The 25,556-nt window shown below is 40.7% G+C and overlaps 1 protein-coding gene across 8 annotated transcripts in view; it reads right to left on the minus strand.

Annotated features, from left to right (window-relative positions):
- Positions 1 to 25,556, minus strand: part of LOC140706570 (complement receptor type 1) — a 52,851-nt gene that overhangs the window by 2,124 nt on the left and 25,171 nt on the right. Inside the window, exons 8-16 of one of the 8 annotated variants that reach the window (XM_072997221.2) lie at positions 24,806 to 24,902; positions 22,649 to 22,737; positions 14,966 to 15,163; positions 12,577 to 12,759; positions 11,924 to 12,007; positions 7,535 to 7,603; positions 5,718 to 5,762; positions 3,599 to 3,625; positions 2,474 to 2,549 (exon numbers count right to left, since the gene is read on the minus strand). In XM_072997221.2, coding sequence (XP_072853322.2) covers positions 2,474 to 2,549; positions 3,599 to 3,625; positions 5,718 to 5,762; positions 7,535 to 7,603; positions 11,924 to 12,007; positions 12,577 to 12,759; positions 14,966 to 15,163; positions 22,649 to 22,737; positions 24,806 to 24,902 — 868 coding nt within the window. The remainder of the gene's footprint in view (positions 1 to 2,473; positions 2,550 to 3,598; positions 3,626 to 5,717; positions 5,763 to 7,534; positions 7,604 to 11,923; positions 12,008 to 12,576; positions 12,760 to 14,965; positions 15,164 to 22,648; positions 22,738 to 24,805; positions 24,903 to 25,556) is intronic. The other 7 variants (XM_072997224.2, XM_072997222.2, XM_072997225.2 and 4 more) reach the window with 7 other exon arrangements.

Consider the following 25,556-nt stretch of genomic DNA (forward strand, 5'->3'; position numbering starts at 1 on the left):
CAGGGCCAAAAAGTCATCTTGTACGCCGGCAAATACGGTAACATTTAAGAGAGGTACAGGCAATTAAACCTGGAATTATGCCTTCAGTAATACTTCTTCGATGTAACAAAGGCTAAAATCCTCAATGGAGCTGTGCCATGCAACAAAGGTGATGTCATCGGCCACAGATGTTTTGGGACAATAAAAACCTTCCTAGACCCCTCCCCCCCAGGGTTGCGGAATCCCTAGGGATTCTGTTCACTCTGGAGCAGCTTTTAGGAGGGGTGGAAGAATCTAAAGTCAGAAAATAACTCCTGCCTGTCCCTGTCATGCCACAAAGGATGGTAGCAGCCATTTCCCAGCTTTTTATGGCTCTCCTTTTGTTTTGTGGCTGCCAAAGATTGCCACAGTATGACAGGGATTCTAGAAACTGAAGGAAGGGCATTCTAAAAATCTTTTTATTGCCCTGAAATGGCTGCAACAGGGCCAGAGCTGATGTAATCATCCTCACTGGACAACAGGATTTCAGCCATGTATTTCTAATACACATGGAATGTTCACTGGAAATGTTCTCACTCCCAAAGAAAATGAGCTTTAGGCTGCAAACTAGTGCACATCTACCTGAAAATAAGCACTACTGAAAATTGAAATGTGGTCTCATGCATGCTTGTATATTATGGGACCATTATTTTCAAATTTTCCTTGCCATAAAAAAAAGGATGACATCAATACAGCTAGTCACTCAGAACAGAAAAGCCAGGCTGTGTGGTTGCTATGTAACTATAGGTTGAAGCTTAACCATCCTAAATCAACTTCTACTCACAGAAGGTAAACACATTTAAAGTAAACACATCTGTTAAATAAATTATTACACTGAATATCCACAACTAGTAAGCCACACAAAATCATTGCTTGATTAATTTGAGATTTATTTATAGCACATATAGACAACTATCTGAGAAAAAAATGACAGTCTTGTGAAAAGAGAAAGAAAGCGAAACAGTGAGTTGGGAAAGAGAAATGTTCAGAATAATTTAATTTCATTTTAATCTGTCCAGAAAGTTATGCCTATAAACTCTGACTTTAAATTACAGTGCACATCTATGGACTAGCTTGTCCCAACATCTGGTATTGACAGATAGCTAAGGAACATGAACAGGAACATGTTAGTCCATGAATGGTTCTCTAACAGCCACTAGGATTTGTTGCTATTGCTAGCCTTATCCTTTATGAATTTTTTCAGTCCCCTTTTACATCCAGCCACAATGGCAGCCACAACTACATCATGCGGTAGTTAATTCTACAATTTAATTATATATGTGTGAATAATTTCTTCCTTTTGTCTATTCTGAATCTACCACCACTAGTGAGCTTCACTGGATGATTATAGAGTCTAATTTCATGAGTGACAGAATAAATGGCTGCAGTTCACTTTTTCTGGACCACATAGACACCTTTATCACTTGAGCTTGGAAAAATAACTCAGACTGCAAATCCCCAGACCAGAATGGTGCTGGCATACTGGCTGGAATACTGTGGTAACTGTAGCCCAGGAAGAGACTTTTCCAACTTCTGCTCCATGTCTCCATTTACTGGCATTTTATCTAGACTAAAAAGCACCAAACCTCTCCTATTACGGATTTTGCTCCATTCTCTTGTTAATTTTGATTGCCATTTTCGTCAACTTCCCCAGCTTTATAACAACCTTTTTGAATGTGGTAACTGGTTACAAAGACAGGGATTGAGTTCAATTTCCCACTGTGCCTCCTTGGAGAAGAGCCAACCTATGCAGCCTTAAGAAAGTTGTACAGTACCGGAGTACTCCCAAGAAGAAGAGAATGGTAAATGATTACTGAGTACTGTCCACCTTAGGAAATTCTGAAAAGAATCACTGTAAATTGAAATCAACATCAAAGCACACAATTATTATTTTAACCATAGATTCCTTGTCTAATTATCTCCAACATACAATTTCCTTTTCTTTATGCAAATTGCATGGACATTGGGTTGACATTCTCATCGAGCAATCTATCACAACCCCAAAATTCCTTTCCTGGTCTGTGATCCCATCAATCACGTGCTCAGATGCTTTCAGCATATAAATGAAGTCACTTTGCACTGAATTATACCTAATATATTTGCCATGTTAAGATCTATTAATTCAGTTTGGAGAAATTCTTTTGGACTTATTTACAATCCATTTAGTCCTAACCCCCTAAATAACTTGGTGTTATTGGCCACCTCACTGTTAACTCCTAATTCCAGATTATGTATGAACAAAAGAGAAAGCACAAGTCTCACTACAAATATCCAAGGGAACTCATTATTGTGAGAACTGGGCATTGATTCCAAGTCTCAGATTTATGGATTAGTGACTGGTCAAAGAACAGAAGACTACACAGGAGGCACAGAGAAGATTAGAAGCATATGCTCACTCAAACAGCCAGAAAAGGGCTACAAAGGATGAGAGATAGCTCTTCTTGAGTTGACTCACCCCGTTTTAAAGCAAGGTCCATATTTCACAAATGCAAAAATTATACCAGCCAGAATTATAACACCAAACACCAATCCTTGAAGGGAAAAAGAAAAACACCCTAGTGATATGCTGTTGTAATGCTAAACAAAATCAAATAACAGTTTGGTGTTCTAAAGGAGCCCATACAGTTCTCAACAGCAGTTTCCAGAACGGCTGGAGATGAAACGTCCAAATAGAATGATACAGATTTTAATTTAAAATACAAATGTAGCTGCTAACTAAAATTGTTGACAAGTGGGAATTTATTCTGGTATTGATGACTGTGTCTTCGGTATCTGAATGTTGGCTTGTTTTCACTTCTTGTTTCTGAATCTAGTACCAGATAAACGTCACTTCACAGTAGCGGTAGGAATCCTCAATGAACAAACATCCTAAAAATATGCAGCTTCTGAAGTTTCCTATCAAGATGTTCTAGTTTATTCAGTTGTATCAGACCATGCAATAGTTTTAATACAAATAACAAGACAGAATGTTGTAGAAAAATTTTCAATGTACATTAAAGCCACTGAAATGATTTTTTTTCAGCTACATGGCACTACTAGACCCAGGATGATTGTAGGCGGATGTATGTAACCTTGAGCAGGAAACTGAACTTTGAAAGGTTTCCTTTCAGAAGCTTGTCAACAGTATGGGAAAAATCTGTACTTGATTTGAAGCCAGGTCCTTGAATCTTTACCAGCCAAAGATCTGAGCATGTGTGGCGCTGGATGAACCTGCTCTTGATTCTCAGTAGAAAAAACACACCCAACTGTGGCGGTTGTGTGCTCCCCTCCCCACTACTCCATGAATCCCTGCCAATAACCTCCAAGCTGGAGTCTTCAGCAGTTAGACTGATATATGAAGAGCAAGTAAAGGCATAAATCATTGCGTGTCTTGTGTTTATTTCTGACAAACACTTAGGTTTAACAACAACGGTTGCAAGGTGGATTAAATTTAAACCAAGCTGACTGAAAAAATGATTTAAAGTAAAACATCAGTATTTTTTATATTTAAATAAAAAATTATTTTATTTTTTAAAAATTCATTGCTTTTTTCCACCCTTAACAGCTGTGTACTATAGCATCTTATTCTAGAATTACTTACCAAGAGCAATTTTCAGGGCTTTGGATCCTGAAATTGAAGAGATGAAAAGACAAACATGAGTTAAAGTGGGAAGCTACACTGAGTCTGTAAAAGAGATATGCAATGGAGCTAAAGAATGCTTTGTGGGCCAAGGTGGAATGCCAGGGAATGCTAAGCTCTACTCATTTTAACAAAAGGCATATAAATAATGGTCACAGTTTCATTGGCTACAGCAGTAAAATAGCCTTGGCACAGCATAAGGCAACTAAACTGGGCAACACTGATAGGATTCCCTGACAGAGAATCCAATTTGAGCTGGTCACACCCTTCACTCCAAGATCCCAACTGGGATCTCTGACCTGGAAAATGGGCCTGCTTCTCACAGTCCCCAAACTGGATTCGGTCTGATATGCACAACAATCTCCTATGTATATGTATTTATATATAAATGTACACAAAACCAAATAAAGCTGACTGAAAATCTACAAGGTACATAAACTGATTCAACTTATTGCTAAACTGTAACATAAACTTATTCTTACATGTAGCCGTACATAGAACCAAATGAGCCAATGAGAAACCACAAGCCCATCCCCACTGGACAGAGAAATGGGTGAGTGGGTGAAGTGTATATGAAAGCTAAGCTAGAAAAAGCTGAGAAGGCAATTAAATACTCCAGAGGTGGACTGGAATGAAGACTTACAGCCAGCTCACAAGGAAGCTGTGCCTCCTGGCTGGCCAGTTCTCTGATTGGCCAACCAGTGTGTGAGTAGGGAGCAATGCAATTGTAGTGGCTGCCAGAAGTTGGCTGGCCAATGCTAATCAAGCCCCAGTGAGTTGGAGACGGACCCAGGACTCTTGCTATTTAAAAGATACGCCATGAGAATTCAGAAATACCTCAAGATTCAAGTCAAGGCTTATTAAGATGATTATGGTAAACCTTGGTCTGAAAACAAAGTATTCTAGAAATTTTACAGTCATTTCAGAAATCCTCTCTTTAATCATTAAAAACAAAAACAAAAAAAACCCCTCTGTCACAGCATATATGGACTGTTTGTACAACAACAGAATGCATAACTGGAAAAAGGCATGCCAAGATGCAAAAAAAGTGTTCCTGCTTCTTTGAAATGCTGGAAAAACTATTAATATCACAGATAAGAGCATTACTGAACAAAAGAAAATGTCAACATCTCTCATCTGTGCTGAGCAGAATCAAGTCCTATTTTGTTCTATAGGAGGCAGCTCAGGTAAGTGACATGGACTGCAACTTAAAATGCATTCCTGGGGGGGGGGGATATTTCACAGAAGACTACAGTTCAATTCTTTTTTTAAAAAACCCTCCAATTTATGAATGTGGGATATTGTGCTTCTGTACCCACAATTCAAAAAGTGTGGCCCGATACTGCTGCAAAATATCATACCCACGATGCCAGCAGGAAAAAGGATGCCAAGCTTTATATAGCAAAGGGCAGCCTGAATGCTAACAACACAAATGGCAGCAGTCAAGATGGTCTACAGGATTTCTTCTTCTGCTCACTACCATTCACAAAGTGACATCATGCAGGGGATAATCTAGAAACTGACTCCTTTTTTCCTCAGTTAACTGCTTCTCACCAAAACACAAAGCAATCAGGGCTGTTTTTCAACAAGCATTAATTTTTTTTAAAAAAATCGTAATTTGAAAACTATTTGCCCAAACATTCACAAATTTGGCAGAGTATGAATAGACTGTCTGGGGCTGATCAAAGGTCCATTTTCAATGCTATATTTTTTTTGTTTGGGGGACCTCTATTTTTTGATTAATTTTTTATTTATAAAAATATATATAAAATAAATAGGAATAAATAAATAATTTATTTAAATTTATTTATTGCACAATATCTATTGCTGCACTCCAGTGCAGCTGTAATTCAAGTACTAAACAGAATATTCTGTGCATGAGAACTTTAATTATAGTTAAAATATCCAATTAATTAATATTTGCAACACAAACGTGGTGATAGAGAAGAATTTCAAGCCAAGTATTTCAGAAAACTATTCTCTTCAAATTCCCTATTGCCTGCATATTAGAGGAGGTACAACTGAAAACCTAGGACAAAGATTATTGATTTGTCACTTCCACCACCCCCTTTAACTTTACCTTGTTTATCTTTAGGAACTGTTGCCCCTGGCCTCTGTGTAGATCCTATATGAAAGAGGAAGCTTTATAAAACACCGCTTCAGCATGTTTGAAAAGCGGTATAAAGTTTTAAAAAAATAAACTGCAAGATTTGCCTTAACAAAGAGAAACCGCCATGCACAAAAGCAGATTCCAAAGTCATGCAAATCCAGAGGCAAATGGAACTAGACAACTTTCTATAGTGGCCAAGAGAGAATGAGAAAGAGAGGGAGAAAGAAAAGAACTAAAACAGAAGGAGCAGAACAAGAAATAGTCAGCATTAAAAACGCATCTTAGCCATAAACAGATAGTAGCAAATTTGGTTATATCTGACAAAATAGCAAACACATATCTTGAACACCAAACATACACTACAGTAGATGTTTCTCACCTTTTGAGGTCCAGGTACATACTGAGATTTGAGGAAACCATCATGGGCAGCACCTCAGGGATGTTTGCCATACATAATTGCTATTTGGCTCCTAACACTCAGCTACCTGCGACGCCTCTCCCTTCATGGACTTTAACAACTATACACTCCTCTCATTCTCATTTCCCCTCTCCACCTCTCACTGCTTCTTAGTACCTTTCCTCCAGAGTTAGCAAATAGGAATGACTGAATGCCAGCCAGACTGTAGCCAGGAAGGCACCAGTTAAGAAAGAAGGGGAATTTATAAAGAAGTTCATAAGAGAAAAGTTTACAGAAGTACAACAAATTTGGGAGGGGGCAGAATAACTCAGGACCACCCACAGATCACATGAAATGGGGAAATATCCTGCTTGAAGAGAAAGGCCAGCTCAAATTCAGAACAGGAACATACATTTTAAGATGGCCAAAGTACACATTTCTCAAACCTCCACTGCAGTGCTTACAATCCCCCAACAAAGATAACCTTCTCTGCTAAGTCATCTACGTAAATTTTGACACAATCAATTTCACCACATCTGCTTTATTTGGAACTTCCACATGCATAACCTTGCAGCCCGTTTCTTACAATGTATCCTCTCTCTGGTGACTCATAGTCCCTGCAATTGTCAATCTCTCAATTCTTTTCAAATAATACTGAATTTGAGTCTCAAACATTTCAGCAGTAACATCTGGTAAGCAACTTATGTATCTGTGAAAGATTCCACAGTGCAGCCCATTTTGCATGCCCATCATAGTGTTCCCCCAACCAAAAGATCTTTGGTATCAAAGCCAAGAAAGCTTTTTATCAAGATCTAGAAAGCTGCTGGAGGTCAGAATAAAACATGCCGTAATAGATGGTCTAACGGTCTAGATATGTATGCAAAAATTTAAATTGCTCATATGGTGCTCTCCTATGCAGTTTGGATTGCAGAACATTATGGCTTAATACGTAAAGGTTAGCTGAGAGGTTAGGTTGACCCTTTCCCTTTTATCCTTTCAGGGACAGTTAGACCTGTTTCTTTAGAATGGTTTTAATAACTAAAATAACTATAACTTTTAATAACTGCCTCTTGGATGCTGGGCATATGCTCTTTTAAAGTGTTTTTTATCTGTGGTTTTAATATTTTAAAGTCTTTAGAAACCCTTTTTAATTATTATTATATGTTTAATTGCTTTTTAACTTTCTAGTTTACTGTGCCTTCAGTTCTAACTTGTTTTAATCACAGGGAGTGTCCTGGGTCCCCTCAACAAGAGAAAAGAAGCTTAGATACGAAACAAACACAGAAGAAAGAGACATACTCCTCTCCCCTGGAAATATCTGTTGAACAGTAGTATAGGATTTAGTTAATAAACACATGCAACAATGCAAACATTAAAAGCAATTGTTTACCAGTGCCAGCGGTAATGGTTTCTTCTGTTGTCTCAGTGGTTGGCCTTATGGCTGGCCCTACTGGTGTCCCTGTGTAACAAGACAGGTACTGACTTTAAAAGGCTGGCTGTTAATGTAGGAATGGCACATCTCAACATTCAAGAGAGAGAAACCTATAAGGGTTTGTAAATGGGTTTACTTTTCGGGGGTGGGGGTTCCTCATCCAGGTCGGGAAGAAGGAGAGGAGTCGTCTTCTTCACTTTCAGGTTTATTAACAATTAACGGTTCAACATTATTAGAAAAAGGGTCCAAGAAACTCAATTCAGGCAACAAGCCAAAACTGTCCATCTCTGAATGAGTCCTCTCTCCGGCAGAGCTCATAGGGGTGCAGGACCAAACCTCTCTGTGTCGGTCGGACTCTGTAGAGGGGCACCCCACACCGCGCAAATGGTCCCGCAGCATGGGTGCCTTGCCCAGTCTCCTTCCATAGGAGGAGTGTTATGCCGCCCGTCCGGTTGGATCATTTGCTGTCCCCTACCTTGGTTCGTGGGAAACACTAATACCAACCACTCTAGAGGTTCTATGTGTAGTTCTTCCTTCCCCTTAGGAACGGGATCAGGAAGCAGACCTCCCACTCGCAGGTGGGGAAAATCTCTTAACAATTCTTGCGTTTTAACCCTCTCATACTCACATAACTTCTCTAGCTCCCTCTTTCTCTTCCACAACTCTATTTCTACCTCCTTTCCCTCCTCTACCAAGCTTACTTCGAACTTCCCGTCTTCCCTGCGCTCTCACACTTGTTCTTGTTTTCCCTCTTGCCCTTCTCTGCTTCGTACTCCGCTCTCCTCCACAGTAACGCTGCCTTTGCCAGGGGACAGCACACTCTCTGCCAGCACTCCTTCACAGGGTTCCTATTTTTGAAGAACTAACACAGACTAGTTTCTTTAAGAATGCTGTCTTTGGGAAGTTAAACTGCTTCTAAATAACTTGACTACTTGACCTGCTGGTGGGAATTGGCTCATTTCAAATTACAGCTGATGCACTTGGTTCAGATTAAAAATACACAGTGGCAAATTTATAAGGCCGTCTGGACTCACAATGGAACAGTGATTCAATTCAAGTGTGTAACGTGGAACTGGGATGAACTGGGATGTGGAACTTTAGTGCTATCATCATCTTTCTAATACTTGCCTTTACACATCTTTCTACCTACTAAAACTCTGCCAAAATAATAAACAGCACATGCAGAATTTGAAAGTAATGCATTGCAAATGTCTATGATAGTGTGGAGTAACACGGGGCCAATAACAATCTTATTTTCTGCATCTTGTAACAATTCATGTTATAAAAATTTAGCACCTTTTTTGTTCATTTACTTGTTACTTTCAAATTGCTGTGGGGATATTCAATTTTGGACATACAGTGATGCCTCGCAAGACGATGTTAATCCGTTCAGCGGAAATCGCTGTCTTGCGAAAACATTGTCTTGCGAAACCAAATTTCCCATAGGAATGCACTGAAAATTAATTAATGCGTTCCTAGGGGAAATTTTTTTTAAAGGAACTTAAGGGGTAGGGAGCTGGGGAAGAACCATGGGAGGACTGGCAGGGGGTCCCCTCACCGCGAGCTTTGGAGGTCCCCCACCAGTCCTCTGATGGTGCAGGAAAAGCCTCCAAAGTGCTCTAAAGCAGGCGCTGGTGGTTACAGGGCACCCCCGCCAGGGCTCTGATGGTGCAGGGGAAGCCATCAGAACCCTGGCAGGGGTGCCCCAAAACCACCCGCACCCGCTTTAGAGCACTTTGGAGGCTTTTCCTGCACCATCACCGATAACATCCAACTTGTGGTCCTCCTTGTTATTCGACGTTGACTAGTTTCTTGCTCTGTTCTGAGTGGCATCGACCACAAAGCAATTCAGTAGTCCATGTTCTCTCCGTAAGTTTTGTAAAGATTTCCCACCCTTCTGGGGATTTGGTAGGAAGAAGAGGCTTAACCTAAGACTCTCTCATAAGATCTACCAAGGATGGTATAAACCTAAGCCAGAAAGGCAGGATCTGATCATGTGTTATATCCTCATACACTTTGTCTAACTTCCGTGCTGCCGGCTGCTCCACGGCCAAATCCAGCACCTTCGCAATGCGAAGAATGAGTTGGGAGTATGAGGTATAGTCCTCAGACAGTGAGGAGTGGTGGTTTTCCACTACATCAGACCCTGGTGTGGGGATATTTGGAAGAGAGTTGTCCTCCACCTGCGATATCTGCAAATCCAAGTGCAAAGAAGCACGCTGAAGAGAAGAATAGCCTTCCCAGCCGGGAGGCAAATGATAGACTTCAATATCGACGTGGGCCACTGGTCTACAGACATCCCCCCTAGAAAAAGGCTGTACTGGGGATCAAAGGCGCTCTGGGGCTGCCTGCGTGCTCTCTGGGCCCGACGCTGATCGGTAAACCCATTTCGCCTCAACAACGGGGACGTAATCTGGAGGCAAAGGCCTCTTACGGGGTTGTAGAGGCGGAGGGAGATAGAAGCCGCCCTCAGGTTCTATCAGGCGATCCTCACCACGCCAGTACTGAGGTGGAGAAGGGGACAGTGATGGTGAGTAGCAAAAGTAATAGCAATGTCAATAGTAGGGGTCAAACCTGTAGACTCTACGGTAAGAACCCAGGTTGGGCTCAAAGTCGTTGGTGTCGAAGTACTATAGGTAATCATAATGAAATAGACTCCTATAATCCAAAAAGTCGCACCCAGTCATCAGTTGATGCTGAGCAGGCTCAGGCTTAACCGGAATCTCTGTGTGTCAGGACTTGTGAGTCCTCTTCCTAGGCACATCCTGAGGTACAGAATCGGGCAGTGAGATGGAAGCCCGGTCCACGACTGAGCCCAGGATTGAGCCTGGACTAGCCTGTGCCAACTGAACAACCTCAGCAGAGGTGTTCCCCAAGTAAGGTGAATAATTGACACATGGGGATGGCACCAGGGGTGGACCATCCTTGTCCCCCAATGGTATGCTGACACATACTGATTGTTGCTGGGAGGCGTCCAATACCGGAGCAGACTGCATGGTTTTCTCAAAAGAGCGATCAGGCTTCTGAGCCATTTTCTTCTTCTTTGAGCCCGAGGAAGACGCTTGAGGTTTGGACTCCGTTTTGTGAACTTTCAAAGTCTTTGAAGGCGATGGAGAGCCAGAGATTGGAGAATGCCACTCAGCCTGGGGTGATTCCATGGGGGTCTTTTAGGTTGGAGATAGGGATTTTCCCCAGAAAAATGAATAAACGTGCTGGAGTTTTAACTTAAGCACCGGCTTAGTAAAGCCTTTACAGACCACACACAGGGACAGCTGGTGTTCTTCTCCAAGACAAAACAAACAGCGGGAATGTCCGTCGGAAAGTCCGTCCTAACAAAATGTCAAATTTTGTTAGGACAGGACTCACACCTGTTAAAGAGGCCTGGGCAGCCATAAATAAAGTTATAGCTCTCCTAAAACAAGCTAACATTTCTATTCTTTATCCAGACTCACAAAGAAGAGATGTCAAGTGATCTGAAAACAAAGCCAGGGAGGTCCAAAAAGTAAGGAAAGGTAAGTATTTGAACAAAGTGCGGAAGTTCCTAACAAAGCTGCTGCAGTGGCGGTGAGAAAAGAATTGAGGCACTTAGTGCTGGAGGCGGGGTTAAGAGTAGCATGTGGGAGGTCCCGGCACCATGTGCTCAAGCTCTAGAAAGTTCCAGGCTGCTCTGCATGCAGATTAACCCATTAGTGTGAATCCACAGATGACCACGAAGAAGAAATATTTGTAAATAATTGTAAATATGCACACTGAACAAAAATGCACACTTGTTAATTCTGTATAACTTATTTTGCTTCTTGACATTACACTGAGTTAAACTCAGTTATATATAGCACTGAAGGGCTTTCTCTCCATGAGAGACTTATTTTAGCCTTCCACTTGACACCGGAGACTTAAGCAGAACACAGATACACTTTTGAACTGTTCAAAACATTTTTCTGGCTAAAAATCTGCTGGTGTTATGAAAGTATCTTCAGGAATAGTTGTTCGAGGATTTTTGGGCTGTTTGGCCGTGTTCTGGAACATGGCCAAATAGCCCCCCCCCCAAAAAACCTACTACAACTATCAGATCCCGGCCGTGAAAGCTTCGAGAATACATTATTTTCAGGAATGATTGGACAAACCTGTACTCCCTAGCATATCATGATTATCTGCTGGTCAAAGGGGAAAAAAAAGAGATTCCACAAGTACAACAAACCCTCCACGCGTTTAAACAAAAGAAAAGGTAGTGTACAAGTTACAGGTTGTATGTGTGGCTATGTAACCCCACTGGGTTTATTCCACAGCAAACTATTCTGCAACATAAAAAGCAACCCTTACTAGCCATCTGGAATAGTTGAAACTTACCTGGAACCTCACCTGGAACCTCACCTCCTCCTGGAGGAACAGGGGCAGCGCCAGTAGTGGTGGTGGTAGCAGTGGCAAAAATACCTGGTTAAAAAGAGAGAGAAACAGAGTACAGTGGTGTAATCATTGAGCTCTGCAGAGACAGGGTGCTCAGCATCAAAATACATTATAAGTGTTCTGCAATTCATACTACTACACTTTTCCCTCCAACAACAGTGGGGGATTAGGACCCCTGGACTCCCACACATGGGCAGCTAAAGGACAGAAAAAGCCTCTATCAGAGGGGGAAAACAGAGACACAATCTCTCTTCCCCCCCGCCCATGCAGCAGTATGCCAATATGACTCCCCTAACCCGCATCAGCTTCCTGGCATGCCCCAGCACTCTCCCCAGCCACCACATGAAGCCACCATGCCAGGAGAGGGTGCCATCCAGCCCATTGCCATCAGAGCAGGGGTTGCAGAAGCTTCAGTAAGCCTAAGACCTCCCTTTCTCAGACTACCTCCTGGCAACAAATATCTGCATAGTATTTACTGAATTCTTTCTTTAGTAAAATATTTACTTATTTATTTATAGAAAAAAATCCATGTATAACCAAACCATGCTGCTCAAGCGCATGCAATTCCAGGGAAAAGTGTTTCATAAAAACTTTACCTTTGACACATGTAGGAAGATCAGGATGCCAGGAATTGTCAGCTCCGCATTTCACAAACTCACTCCCCACCAGGGTATGGCCACGATCACATACAAACCGCAGGACAGTGTCGTATTTATATGTAGACTGAAATGGAGTTGTCAGTCTTCCATTGGCGATTTCTGGTCTTTGACACTCGACCACTGGAAAAAGAACAACATCTCTGAATATGGTAGCCTTTGGACCAAGGTAGCATCTGGGACCTTAAATATTAACAAGAGCTAGAACAATTCCCCTTGTGGCCAAAACCGAAAGAATTAAACACGCTGCCTTTTGATGTATTCACAAAGGCTTTCATGGCCGGGATCTAATGGTTGTTGTGGGTTTTTTGGCCGTGTTCTGAAGTTTGTTCTTCCTAACGTTTCACCAGTCTCTGTAGCCGGCATCTTCAGAGGACAGGAGCAGCACGTGAAATGTTGAGAGACTGGTGAAATGTTAGGAAGAACAACCTTCAGAACACGGCCAAAGAACCCCAAAAACCCACAACAACGCTGCCTTTTGTTTGCAGAAGCAGCATAGATAAAGATTAAACTCAAGAACCAGTTGCATTTCTTGTGGCTTCAAATGTGATAAATGCCTTTGAGATCACTGCATTGCTGCCTTCAAATACTTTTGCAGTCTAAGAAAGAATTAGATTTGATCACAAAGAATCTGGTATCTTGCATGGTCTCTCCACTTAAAATAAATTTGTTAAATTCCCCTAGTAGTATCCTTAGCTCTCTCCTAAGCATGTCATTATTTCACTAATATTCTTAGTTATTTCACCAAAGTATTCTTGATACTTCTAATCTAGTGAGCACTGCTATTACAAGATGATTTTGCAATGTACGTGTGGGAGTTATTACCACTGTGATTGCTTTTCCACATGTGATGTCACTCCAAGCTTTTTTTTTTTTTTTTTTGGAATTGTTATAATTTTAACCTCATGTAAGATTTGTTTTGGTTCTGTCTGGAAAGAGTTAAGTAAAAAATATATGGAAAAAATAACAGTCCAGTGGACACAGGATGGCAATTAGCACCTAAAATTTCCATCTGCTATTTGCTGCAAGGAAAAGAAAACATTGTATTTTAAGTGTAGTTTTCAAAGTAGCAGCCATGTTAATCTGTGTTAGCATATCAGACAAAAACAAAACAAAACAAAAACCACCCAGACAAAAATATTGTGGAACCTTAAAGACTAGCTGTTATATTGTAATGTGAGCTTTTATGGTCTACCTTCTTGGACATCAGAGTGATATTATTTGTCATTTATTTTCACATTAATTGACAATCATAATTATTCACAGTTCAATAGTCCTATTCTTTAATTAATGAACCATCGTCACTTTGTACATTACTTTGCATCCTCACCTGATCATGGAGCCATGTATAAATATGTCTCACTCTAATGTTTGAGGAAGTGGATTTGTTCCACAAAAGCTCATATTAAAATGTATCAATTAGTCTTTGAAGCCCCACAACGTTTCTGGGTTTTTTGGGAGGAGGGAGTGTGTGACATCTTTAATTATATTTTTATCCTGATGTTCCACTAAAACACTGCATTCAATTGGCTACCAAATAAAGGGCAGAATCCTGTTGCAAAAAGTTAGATGGAATCTGATGGTAATCTTTGACTTTCAAATGCTCCCTGCTCACCTCATCTCAAGTCACCCAAAGGCTTTCCCAAGCCAAAAGGGAGCCCTCTGAGGCTTGGAACCCAAAAAGGAGGGACAGAAATTTTTTAATTAATGTATTCTCAAAGGCTTTCACGGCCGGGATCCGATGGTTGTTCAACTATCCCACAAACTGCACCAGAGCACAGAGTTCTGACTCCTGTCCTCTGAAGATGCCGGCCACAGACTGGCAAAATATTAGGAAGAAAAAAATCTCAAGAACATGGCCAGACAGCCCGAAAAAACTACAATAATCAGTTTTTAATTAGTTGAAATAATTTATTTTCTGCAGCAGTTAATGCCAGTTTAACTCTATACCAACAGGATTTTGCCCATTAAAATGGAAAGTTAATAAATAAATGCATTAGAGGATGTTGATTGTAAAAACCATTAAAATAATCGCAAGCTTCAATAAAAAGATGTGTCTTCATATCATTTTGTAAAGGCAGCAAAAGTGATTGCAATTATGCCTACCATACTGAGCGCAACACCTAAAAGACTGATTTTAAAGAAGAATCTTTCTTCAAGTGCATTTTCCCTGTTAGTCCTGCAACTCCACTGAATCACCTGTAGCCTCAACCAAATCCATGGAAGCCTTTGTGGTTTGCACAGGTACATGATTCTATAAAGCATTTTATTTTCTATCAATCATATGCAATGGAAGAAATTTCACAAGTAGCAGATAAACTTCCATTACTTTTACATTCAGGAGCAGGTCTATCCCAGTTTCCATTTTCACCATCATCCGAAGTACAGAAAATGCTCGGAGATCCAATAAGAGATAAGCCTTTATCACATGTATATGTTATCACTGTGCCATAATCATAGTGATCAAAACCTTCATCACCATCATGCCTTCCATTAGCAACTCTGGGAGGGCGCTCACAAGGGATTCCTGAAAAAGAGAATCAACATTAACCATTCTGGCACACTGAAAGTATAAAAACATTACTAATAAGGTTTTCTTTCGAATGAAATTATTTCTACTGCAAAGCTGTTGTGTTCTTTAAAGGAGACAACTGTAGTTTCTGTCAAGCAGATTCACAATCTGGGTACTTCTTACTGCCAAGCCAGAAGTAGCAAAACCACTTCCTTAATCTCAGCAAGATTAATCACAACATTATGATAGCAGTAGGTACAGAAGGAAGTTGCTAAAACAAACCAAGTTTCTATTGCTCAAATACTCCTTTACAATTTACAATCCTTCCCAAGCAGAAGCATAGAACAGCCATTCTTCCCTCTGAAGAATATTCAGCCCTGAAGATAATGCAAAGGGAGAGAAAGAGAGGGGGTATTCTATTGGCAAAATCTCTTGCATAAATTTCTGTCTTTTTGTGGAACTTGGACCAGGCACCAGATACGTTTAACTTGGGGCTCAGTTACATGTGGGGAAAAAATATTTTTGAATCTCTTTTTCCCCACATGTAACCAACCGATGGTTATATGTGTCTCATAATCTCATCCTATATCATGAGACAGCTGTGATGTTTTAAAAGCTTTTATATCCTCAGAACATCTTTTTAAGTTTAATGTCATAATGTCACCCCACCGGTTACTGGATCCTGATGGATTCCAAGATACCATGTGGGGGATTCTGGCTGACTTGGTTGGCACTCCTGTCAATGCTCTGGTGGATGGCTGGTATATCACCACCACCACGGCGGTCGACATGATCGCGCCTAAATGCCCTCTCTGCCACCAAGCCCAACCAGCCCCTTGGTTTAACCAGCAGCTAAGGGCCATGAAGCGTAATCGGAGAAGGTTAGAGAACATTTGAAGAAGGGTCCCGATGGAAATTAATCTAAAACCTGCCAGAATTGTGTCTAACCTTTGCCTAGCTAGGGTAAATGTTGCTAGAAGAGCATTCTTCGCTGACCGGATAAGCGAAGCTGACAACCAGCAGGCAGAACTTTTCTGTATAGTACAGATCTATCCGGAGTTGGCCACAGTGATAGGCCTCCCTTTAGAATTTCCTGTAACCAATTGCGGCATTTTAAAAATCTAAAGAGGAGGCCATTCACCGGGACCTTGATCCTTTTTTACAGACAGTAGATCAAGCTGAGATGTCCAGTGTATCGTCTTGCCTGGCGAGGTTAACTTGCTTTCAACCTGTGATGTCCAATGAGGTGGAGAGGGTGCTTGCGTGCTGTCGTGCCACCACCTCCTCTTTAGACCCTTGTCCGGCCTGGCTCATCAAAGCAGTCAAGCCAGTAACAACAGAATGGGCCACCACAGTAATTAATGGGTCTCTCCAGGAAGGCATGGTTCCCCTTGCCCTCAAGGAGACACTCATTAGGCCTATCCGAAAGAAACCTAATTTGGCGGCGGACAAAACTGGGAATTATAGCCCCATTGCCAATGCTTCTTTCTTGAGCAAAGTGGTCAAGAGGGTGGTAGCCAATCAGCTCCAAGCCCTCCGGGAGAAAACTGACGCCCTTAATCCGTTCCAGCTGGGCTTCAGGCTGTGCCATGGTACGGAAACAGCACTGGTTGCCCTGCAGGATGACCTCTTGAGGGAGGCCAACAGGAGCAATATGTCCTTGTTGGTCCTCTTCGGTATCTTAGCGGCCTTTGATATCATTGACCGCAGTATCCTCCTGGGGCAGCTCTCTGAGTTGGGAATCGTTGGCCTCGCTTTGACATGGCTCCGTTCCTTCTTGGAGGACCGTTACCAGAGAATGCAGCTTGGTGAGATGACTTCTACCCCGTGGATCCTCAATTGTGGGGTTCTGCAGGGGTCAATCATCTCGCCAGTGCTATTTAATATCTATATGAGGCCACTTGGTGAGATCATCCAGAGTTGTGGGGCCCAGTGTCATCAGTACGCTTATGACATCGAGCTCTACCTCTCATTTTTTCCAACTGCAGTGGATGCTGTTCCGACCCTTGAACGCTGCCTTGGGACCGTTCTGGAATGGATGAGGGCAGATGGACTGAGGATAAATCTGGACAAGATATAAATCTTGTGTCTGGGCTGTGAAACTCCCTCTCCTTTGGAGGAGTGACTCTTCTCACAAAGAATGAGGTTCGCAACTTGGGCATCTGCCTGGACCCAGATCTCACCATGGAAACCCAGGTGGCATCTGTGGTCCAGGCAGCCCATTTCTATCTTTGGAGGATTGCCCAGCTGCATCCATATCTAGACGCGGTGGCACTCAAGACACTGATTCATGCCCTCGTAATCTCAAGAATAGACTACTGCAGTGCTCTCTACATGGGGCTACCCTTGAGACTGATGCGGAGACTTCAACTGGTCCAAAATTTGGTGGCCAGATTAATAATTGGGGTGAAGAATTTCCAGCACGTCTCCCCCACTCTGGCTGCAATTCATTGGTTACCGGTTCAGTTCCAAATCGACTTCAAGGTTATGATGATAACATTCAAAGGTTTAGGACCGTTGTTTTTATTTTTACTTCCCTCCAAGTAAAAGATTTCATTTTGTTGTTCAACTGAGTTGTACAGTTCATAGGTTTCATTAAAGGTGGAAAAAGTTGTGAAATGATTTATCTTTGCCTCATGTTTTTACATCAAAGACACTTGACGTTTTAGCAGGGGTATGTAAACAGGGTTGTGGAGCTAAAGAGCTCCAACAACTTATGAATCATTTTAGCAAGGTCTGCCAAAATTTTGGACTAACAATCAGCCGGAAGAAAACGCAAATCATAGGCCAGGGCTTGGCCTCACCTCCCTCTATTACCATCTCCACACAAGAATTGGAGGTTGTTCCTGATTTCGTGTACCTCTGCTCAACGATCTCTGACACTCTCGCCCTAGATGTAAAGCTGGATAAGCGCATTGGCAAAGCAGCTACCATGTTCTCTAGACTCACAGAGAGAGTATGGCTTAATAAGAAGTTGAGGGCATATATCAAGATCCAGGTCTATAGAGCTTGTGTCCTGAATACACTCATGTACTAAAGTGAGTCCTGGACCCCTTGTGCACAACAGGAGAGGAAGCTGAACACGTTCCATATGCGTTGCCTCCAACGCATTTTTGTATCACCTGGCAGGACAAAGTCCCAAACAGAGTAGTCCTAGAACGAGATAGAATTTTTAGAATGTATACATTACTGAAACAGCGACGTCTATGTTGGCTTGGGCATGTTGTGAGAACGGCTGACAGTCAGATTTCAAAAGATCTCCTGTATGGAGAATTAGTGCAGGGAAAGTGCATCAGAGGGAGACCACAGTTGCAATGCAAGGATATCTGCAAGCGGGATCTGAAGGCCTTAGGAATGGACCTCAACAGAATGAGAAACTTTGACATCTGAGCATTCAGCCTGGAGGCAGGTGGTACACCATGGTCTCTCCCTATTTGAAGAGACACTTGTTCAGCAGGCTCAGACAAAGAGGAGGTCCCGAAACCAGCAAAATCAGGGAGCTGGACAGGGGACAGATTGTATTTGTCTTCAGTGTGGAAGGGATTGTCACTTTCATATTGGCCTTCTCAGCCACACTAGACTCTGTTCCAAGACCTCTATTCAGAGCACGTTATCGTAGTCTCTTGAAACTGAAGGATGCCTACAAGCAGTAAACTTTTTATATCCACTGTATATAGTAGACTCCTCTTGTTTGACCAGTCAAGAACAGACTCTCCAAATAACTGCCGCTTCACCAAACATTTCTTCAAATTCCAAACAGACCAGCCAACCAGCCCAGCACTCAGACCTGTACCAAGATACCATCACCCATATGCCAATCATTCTAGCACCTGGCCTATTAATGCATACCAATCCTGCATTCACAGCTATACACTAAACAAACCTGCTATGATTGTTGATATATACACATTATTATGGAAAAATGGGCAGAATCACCAGAACTGGTAAAGTCACTCCTTATATCTTGGAAACCTTAGTAGTTTTGCCATATGTTGGTATCAATGGCATATAGCACACACAGAGAATGGGAAGTCCCTTACCACACCAGATATGGAATGCTGGGCAAAAGACCCTCACTGACCAGGTCATAAAACTAAAAAGCATAGAGCAGGAGGAAAGCAGGCAGAAAATATCAACATATATAGACTACCTTCTTAGGAGTTGTTCACTGAGTTAGACAGAGTCTATAGATATGAGACTGTCACGTTCTATCTTTCCCCTCTTTTAACGTCTCTGCCTTGTCCCTATCATTGTCTGTTAATGGCCAAAATCCTGTTGCTTAGTATAGTAAAGTGCACTCAAGTAGGCCCACTGACTCAATGGGGATTTGGTGAGTCAAATCTTCCACAAGTTCTATTCATTCAAGTAGGCCTACTCTAAGTGTAACTTACTTTAGCATACAAAATCACAGTTAGAGTAGACCATTTAAATTAGTGGAACTCACAGAGTAGTTCCACTGATTTAAATTCATGATGATTCATTGAATGAATCATCATTCAATCAATGGGCCTAACTCCAGTGTGATTTGCTATGCTAAGTAATGGGATTTTGGTCACTGTATTTTCCCGTCTGTTCCTGTATGGTGGAAAGCATGGATGACCTGTATTGTGTAGAAAGCATGGATGACCTGTATTGTGTAGAAAAAGCTATCGTTGTACGTATATGTACAAGATTATGAAGTAAGGGAGAAAAATGCTTGCGGAGAACATGTACTGTAGCTTAAGGTAAAAGATGAGATATGTTTGCTGTATCTTTAAAAAGAAAAACATGAAAAACTTAAAATAAAGTTCAACCACTGCATATTTCTTGAATTCCTGAGAATTTGAGGGTTAATAGCTGCATAATGTTTCATCTCCTATTCCACCTTAACTGCATTAAAATTATTTTGTTCAACATATATACAGTGGACCCTTGACTTACAGATGGCTTGACTTACAGACTTTTTGAGTTACAGACTTCTCTGGCCGCAAAATTTAGGTTTGACTTGCAGACTGAGATTTGACTTACAGACCAGAAAAAAACCAAAATGGAACAAAAACAGCCTGTTACGGGATTAATCGGTTTTCAATGCACTGTAGGTCAATGGAGACTTGACTTACAGACTTTTTGACTTGAGAACCGCCTTCCAATACGGATTAAGTTCTCAAGTCAAGACCCCACTGTAGTAACTGCAGTCAGGGATCCAATGTAGCTATAATAAATGGAAACCTGAAATAATCAAACACAGACTAATTAAAGTCCATTCTAGTCCCAGCAACTTTTTAAAATGGGGTAGGCAAAATCATATTTATTGGTCTCACATTCTACTGGGGGAGGTATATACCATTTGAAGCACAATGGAAGGTATTATTCAGCTTTTCCACTTTTCCCAGTCCATTCTCATGAGTATAAAATCCATTACAGAAACATGCTGGACCCAGGGAATCAATTTTACCACATGTAGTTAGTTCTGCTCCAAGCTGGCATGGCAAGCTTATAAAACTGATTACTCATCTGAAATGCTCTTTTCAGGGGGAAGGAAAACCATAATTGGATTCTTAGCTACAGCAGACCCAACCATTCTTATTTACCTCAGATCTAGTATTACATGTAGTTTCTAGCATTTACTGAGCACTGCAAATTACTTTATGTGTTAATAACGGGAAAACGGTAGAGACCCTATATGCAGTTCAGTTTAGTGGTCAGAATGTTACACAAAAACTCAAGGTTTAAATCCTTACTCTACATTTATAGGGTGGCCACAGGTGAGTCACAGTCTCCCATTCAAGCTACCTTACAATGTTGATGTGGATATGAAGTTTGTGGGGGAGAAAGAAAGCTGCATTTGTCACTCACTAAATGGAAAGTGAGACAGAGAGATAACAAATACAACCAATAATTATTGTTGTCAAAAAGCAGGCACACTGCAGAAAATCAGAAAGCACATTGACTTTGATATATTCGTTTGGAATGGCAGAAGATATATACAACAAAGGAAGATTAATTTGGTGGGAAATGGGAATAAATGGGAATGTTGAAAAATATTTGTTTAATGTAGTAAAAAGAAATACAATAAATCAGGTGAACAACCTGTGACCAGAGCACAGAGTGCTGTACTCTGAAGATGCTGGCCACAGAGACTGGTGAAACGTTAGGAAGAACAAACTTCAGAACACGGCCAAAGAGCCCGAAAAACCCAGAACAACCAGGTGAACAACCCCTTTTTTAAGAAACATGTTAAATGTCTGGAACAGATATAAAAATAAGTTATGTCCCTTTACTTCACCATTAAAATTAGTGACCGAAATAGAAAATTTCCCAGCAAACCTGAAGGATTTAGCTGATTTGTTTAAGGAGAAAAAAGGTGTCAGGATTGGATGATTAAAATGAGATTGAAGGATTAGATTATAGTTAAACTTCAAACTAATAAATTATCATGGTGCAATTATATCCAATTAGATAGCTGGACAAATGAATGGCTGAAAACTAATGGAAAATGTAGAGAATGTACTAAGTACGAACAATTTCTATCATCACATGAAGACAATGCAGAAAGACGCTTTGACGAAGGGAGTAGTAAGTAGAATTTATAACCTAATTTTGGAATAAGAGGAAAGAGAGACGGTTTGAAATCAATTTGGGAAAATGATTTAAAGACAGAAATTAAAACAGGATTGGATAAAAATTTGGAGGATGAGAGTTTTAAGATTAATGTGGGTAAGAATAAAGGAATGAAAAAATAGTTTAAGGTGGTATGTGACTCTGGTGAAATTGATTACAATAAATTCAGACCATTCTAAGGCTTGTTGGAAATGTGATGAAGTAATTGGCACGTATTATCATATGTGGTGGGAGTGTAAATGGATTCAGAAATTTTGGAAACTGATTTTTAAGGAGATATGTGATATATTTGGAAAAGATATTGAATTCAATTCTAAAATTGTTTTGTTGTCAATTTTTGATAAGATAGAACTTGATTATTGTTCAATGGAATTAATTTCCAATTTTATGACAAGTGCTAGAGTATTAATAGCTAGATTCTGGAAAGATAAAAATGATATTAAATTAGAAGATTGGTATAATGAAATAAGGGACATTGCATTAAATGATAAATTGACTACTGAACCTAAGATGAAAAGAGGGGAAATAAGTTCAAATATTTTTTATGCTATTTGGGGTAGGTTTGTTGAATTTGTATTAGTGAAAGGAAAGGAGAAAGCCTCTAAACAACAATCAATACAATTTTGGAAAGGAAGTTTATATTAAAAGTATTGTTTCAAGGGGTCCCATGGGTATGGGGTGCACATTGGTTTAGATTGTATAGTAAGTATTTAATAAAATTAATAAAATTTATACAAATTTAAAAAAAGGAATGGCAGAAGAGAAGAAAGGATATGAAAGAGTGTATGTTACTTCTCACTTAACTTTTCAGGATTTTCCCAACTAAAGTCCATACAGACTAATATATTGGCAATACTGAAGTGTGAACCCTAGCAAGTTCAAAGGAATCAGTCATCTTACTTTGGCAATATGGAGGTTCTCTATTCCAGGCAACCCTGTTGCCATCAGACACAATGCAGCGAGCAGTACTTGGACCTAGCATTCTGTGCCTACAGAAACAGAAGGAAAGATAAGACTCACATTATAGAATAGGATACAGATCTTCAGTCTCAGGGGCTTAATCCATCCTCCTGGTCCCCAAAAAGGCTGCTTTTAGCCCAGGACATGATTCCCAGATGGAAGACTCCACTCAATAGTTCCCATTTTTCCCCTACAGGTTCCCAACCACCCTTCAGAAGGTCTGCAAAGGAATGTGCAAACACACTTGGTAGTACTGTAAGTAGGATCAATATACTGAGATTTGTTTACAACCTACCCAACAGTGTTACCATATTCAGGGCCACTTACAGAAAAATGAGAGAATAACACAAACAGGTGAAAAAACAGATAGGAACAATAGAGCATGTAGCAGCCGGATTTAAACCACTTAAGGTAATAGTAAAGGAAGTCTGGATTTTAAGTAGTGGGTTTACACTGTTTCTGAAAGATATAGCAGTTCTTGAGGCACTATGTGGAAAGTTATCCAATTGGCACCAAAACTGAGTAAACTCTCTGGTTTCCATCAACCTTAAGACAAGCTACCAATTGCCTTTATTCCACATACAAACTCAGTATAAACAAAACCTTTCATTCAAAAAGTTACAGCTCAGATTATGGAGTACAAAGAAAATTTGAGTTTTCAAAGTTTATTACAATGCTCCTCTTCCAGTTCAACATGTTCCTTCCTCAATTTAGGAAAAGAGAGGGCAAGTTCCAAAGTTATAGGAGCCATTCTTATCTTCTCTCAGACCCTGAAGGCTGCATACCCCTCCCAAACTCCCACCACAAGAGAAAAATGCCCCCTAGAATGCAACACGCATCCCAGATGCTTCTGGAGGACACTGCTTGTACTGTACCTCTAACTTCATCCTCATTAAGGCCCTGCTTTAGACCTTAAAAGGCCTATTCTTAGAAAATGGAGGTGACTGGCTTGTCATATTTGGTTTTTATTTTAAAAGGACTTTTATGATCAGACAAGCAAATAGGAGGTTGGTTTTCTGAGCAAATCACTCTTCCCAGAGCCCAGAGTTTCCATTTTGAGGTCAAAGTTTTCCAGAGGTGCTTAGCCATTCAGGGATTCTGTGGAGGCTTGGGAAGGAGAGACACACTGGGTCCCTGGAGGACTGAACTTTGCTCAATCCTGGTTTAGTTTAGGAAAAGCAAAACAGAAGGAATGTGAAAGGGTCTGATCATACTGGCTCACCAGATGCTTGAAAGGAGTGACAGAAAACCTTCATCCCTTGAAGGTGACATTCCTCTTGCAAAATCTGGCAGGGCTTTCCTCTCACAATCGGAGTGGGTGGAACAGATGAGTCAGAGCCAACACATAGATTGTTCATCACCCCTTATGCAACCACACACACCCCGTCTCATTATCTTTCGCTTTTGGCCCTTTCCTTCCTTTCTATTCTCAAACCACCCAGTGACGTGCAAAGCATGAGGTAGGGCCAAGGAAGTGCACATCTGCCTAGTTATTACCTTTCCCTTGTTTAGAGAATTCAAGAATGGGATACTCATACAAAAATAAATAAATAAAAATAACACAGCAAGTGTGCAATCACACTTCCAGAACGCCCAATCAAAGAGGGAAGCTGATAAATGTACAGTGAACTTTTCCATTATAAACAGGAAACTTATAATTCAAAAATCTGCCATGGCTGATGATATGATTGGCTTTACACAGCATGAAGTTGCTCAACAGGCTTTCGGTCACTATATATTGCCACCCAGAGACCTTTGGGTAGAGTGGGCAGCATATAAGTAAGTAAGTAAGTAAGTAAGTAAGTAAGTAAGTAAGTAAGTAAGTAAGTAAGTAAGTAAGTAAGTAAGTAAGTAATAAATAAATAAATAAATAAATAAATAAATAAAAATAAAAATAAAAATAAAAATAAAAATAAAAATAAAAATAAAAATAAAAATAAAAATAATAATAATAATAATAATAATAATAATAATAATAATAATAATAATAATAATAATAATGATAATAATGATAATAATGATAATGATAATGATAATGATATCCTTCCAAAGTTTTTACCAAAGCTAAGTTGTTTGGGCATGGAAGTTACAACTCACCCTTTGTGACAGACAAAAGTTACTGTCTCGCCAAGCCGAAGGTCACCTGTGGTCTCTATATTGCCATTCTCAATAACTGGAACTGTGCATCGTTTTCCTAAAAGAAAATTTCCCAAAGGTATCAGAAATCAGTATCATGCAGACACAATTCTTAAAAATGAGTTTACAGACATTTAGAGCAATATATTCCAGGTCAGATTAATAATTTGAGAAGTCAAACGCAATTGGCCTGTGAGTGATTTACCGTATTTTTCTGTGTATAAGACAAAATTCTAAAATAGTTACTGCAAAGATTGAGTTTTGTCTTATACATGGAAGTACAGTGGTGCCTCGCTTAACGAGCGCACCGTAGAACGACGAATCCGCATAGCGAGGTTTTAGCGAACGCAAATGCGATCGCATAACGATGGCCCCTAAGGGCAAAAATCGCTTTGCGAAGATTGGTAAGCATTTCTCCGGAAGCCCCAAAATGGCGGCGCGCAGCGTTTTCGTGCCCTGCCCTCGCTTACCGAAGGCACGAAAATGGCTGCCAGACCCGGGAAGCATCGCTGAACGGTGAGTTTTCGGCCCATTTGGAACGCATTAAACATTGTTTAATGGGCTTCCCCATCCCGTTCAGTGATGTTTTCACATAGCGAGGGTTAATCCGCTATGCACCACTGTACACTGAAACAGCAGCCGGAGGTGGGGGAAGAGGCAAAGGAACATCCATGCTTGGCCGCCCCTCATGGCTGCCCACTGACTGCGGCTG

The sequence above is a fragment of the Pogona vitticeps genome, chromosome 4, assembly GCF_051106095.1.
Source record: "Pogona vitticeps strain Pit_001003342236 chromosome 4, PviZW2.1, whole genome shotgun sequence".
Classification (NCBI taxonomy): domain Eukaryota; kingdom Metazoa; phylum Chordata; class Lepidosauria; order Squamata; family Agamidae; genus Pogona; species Pogona vitticeps.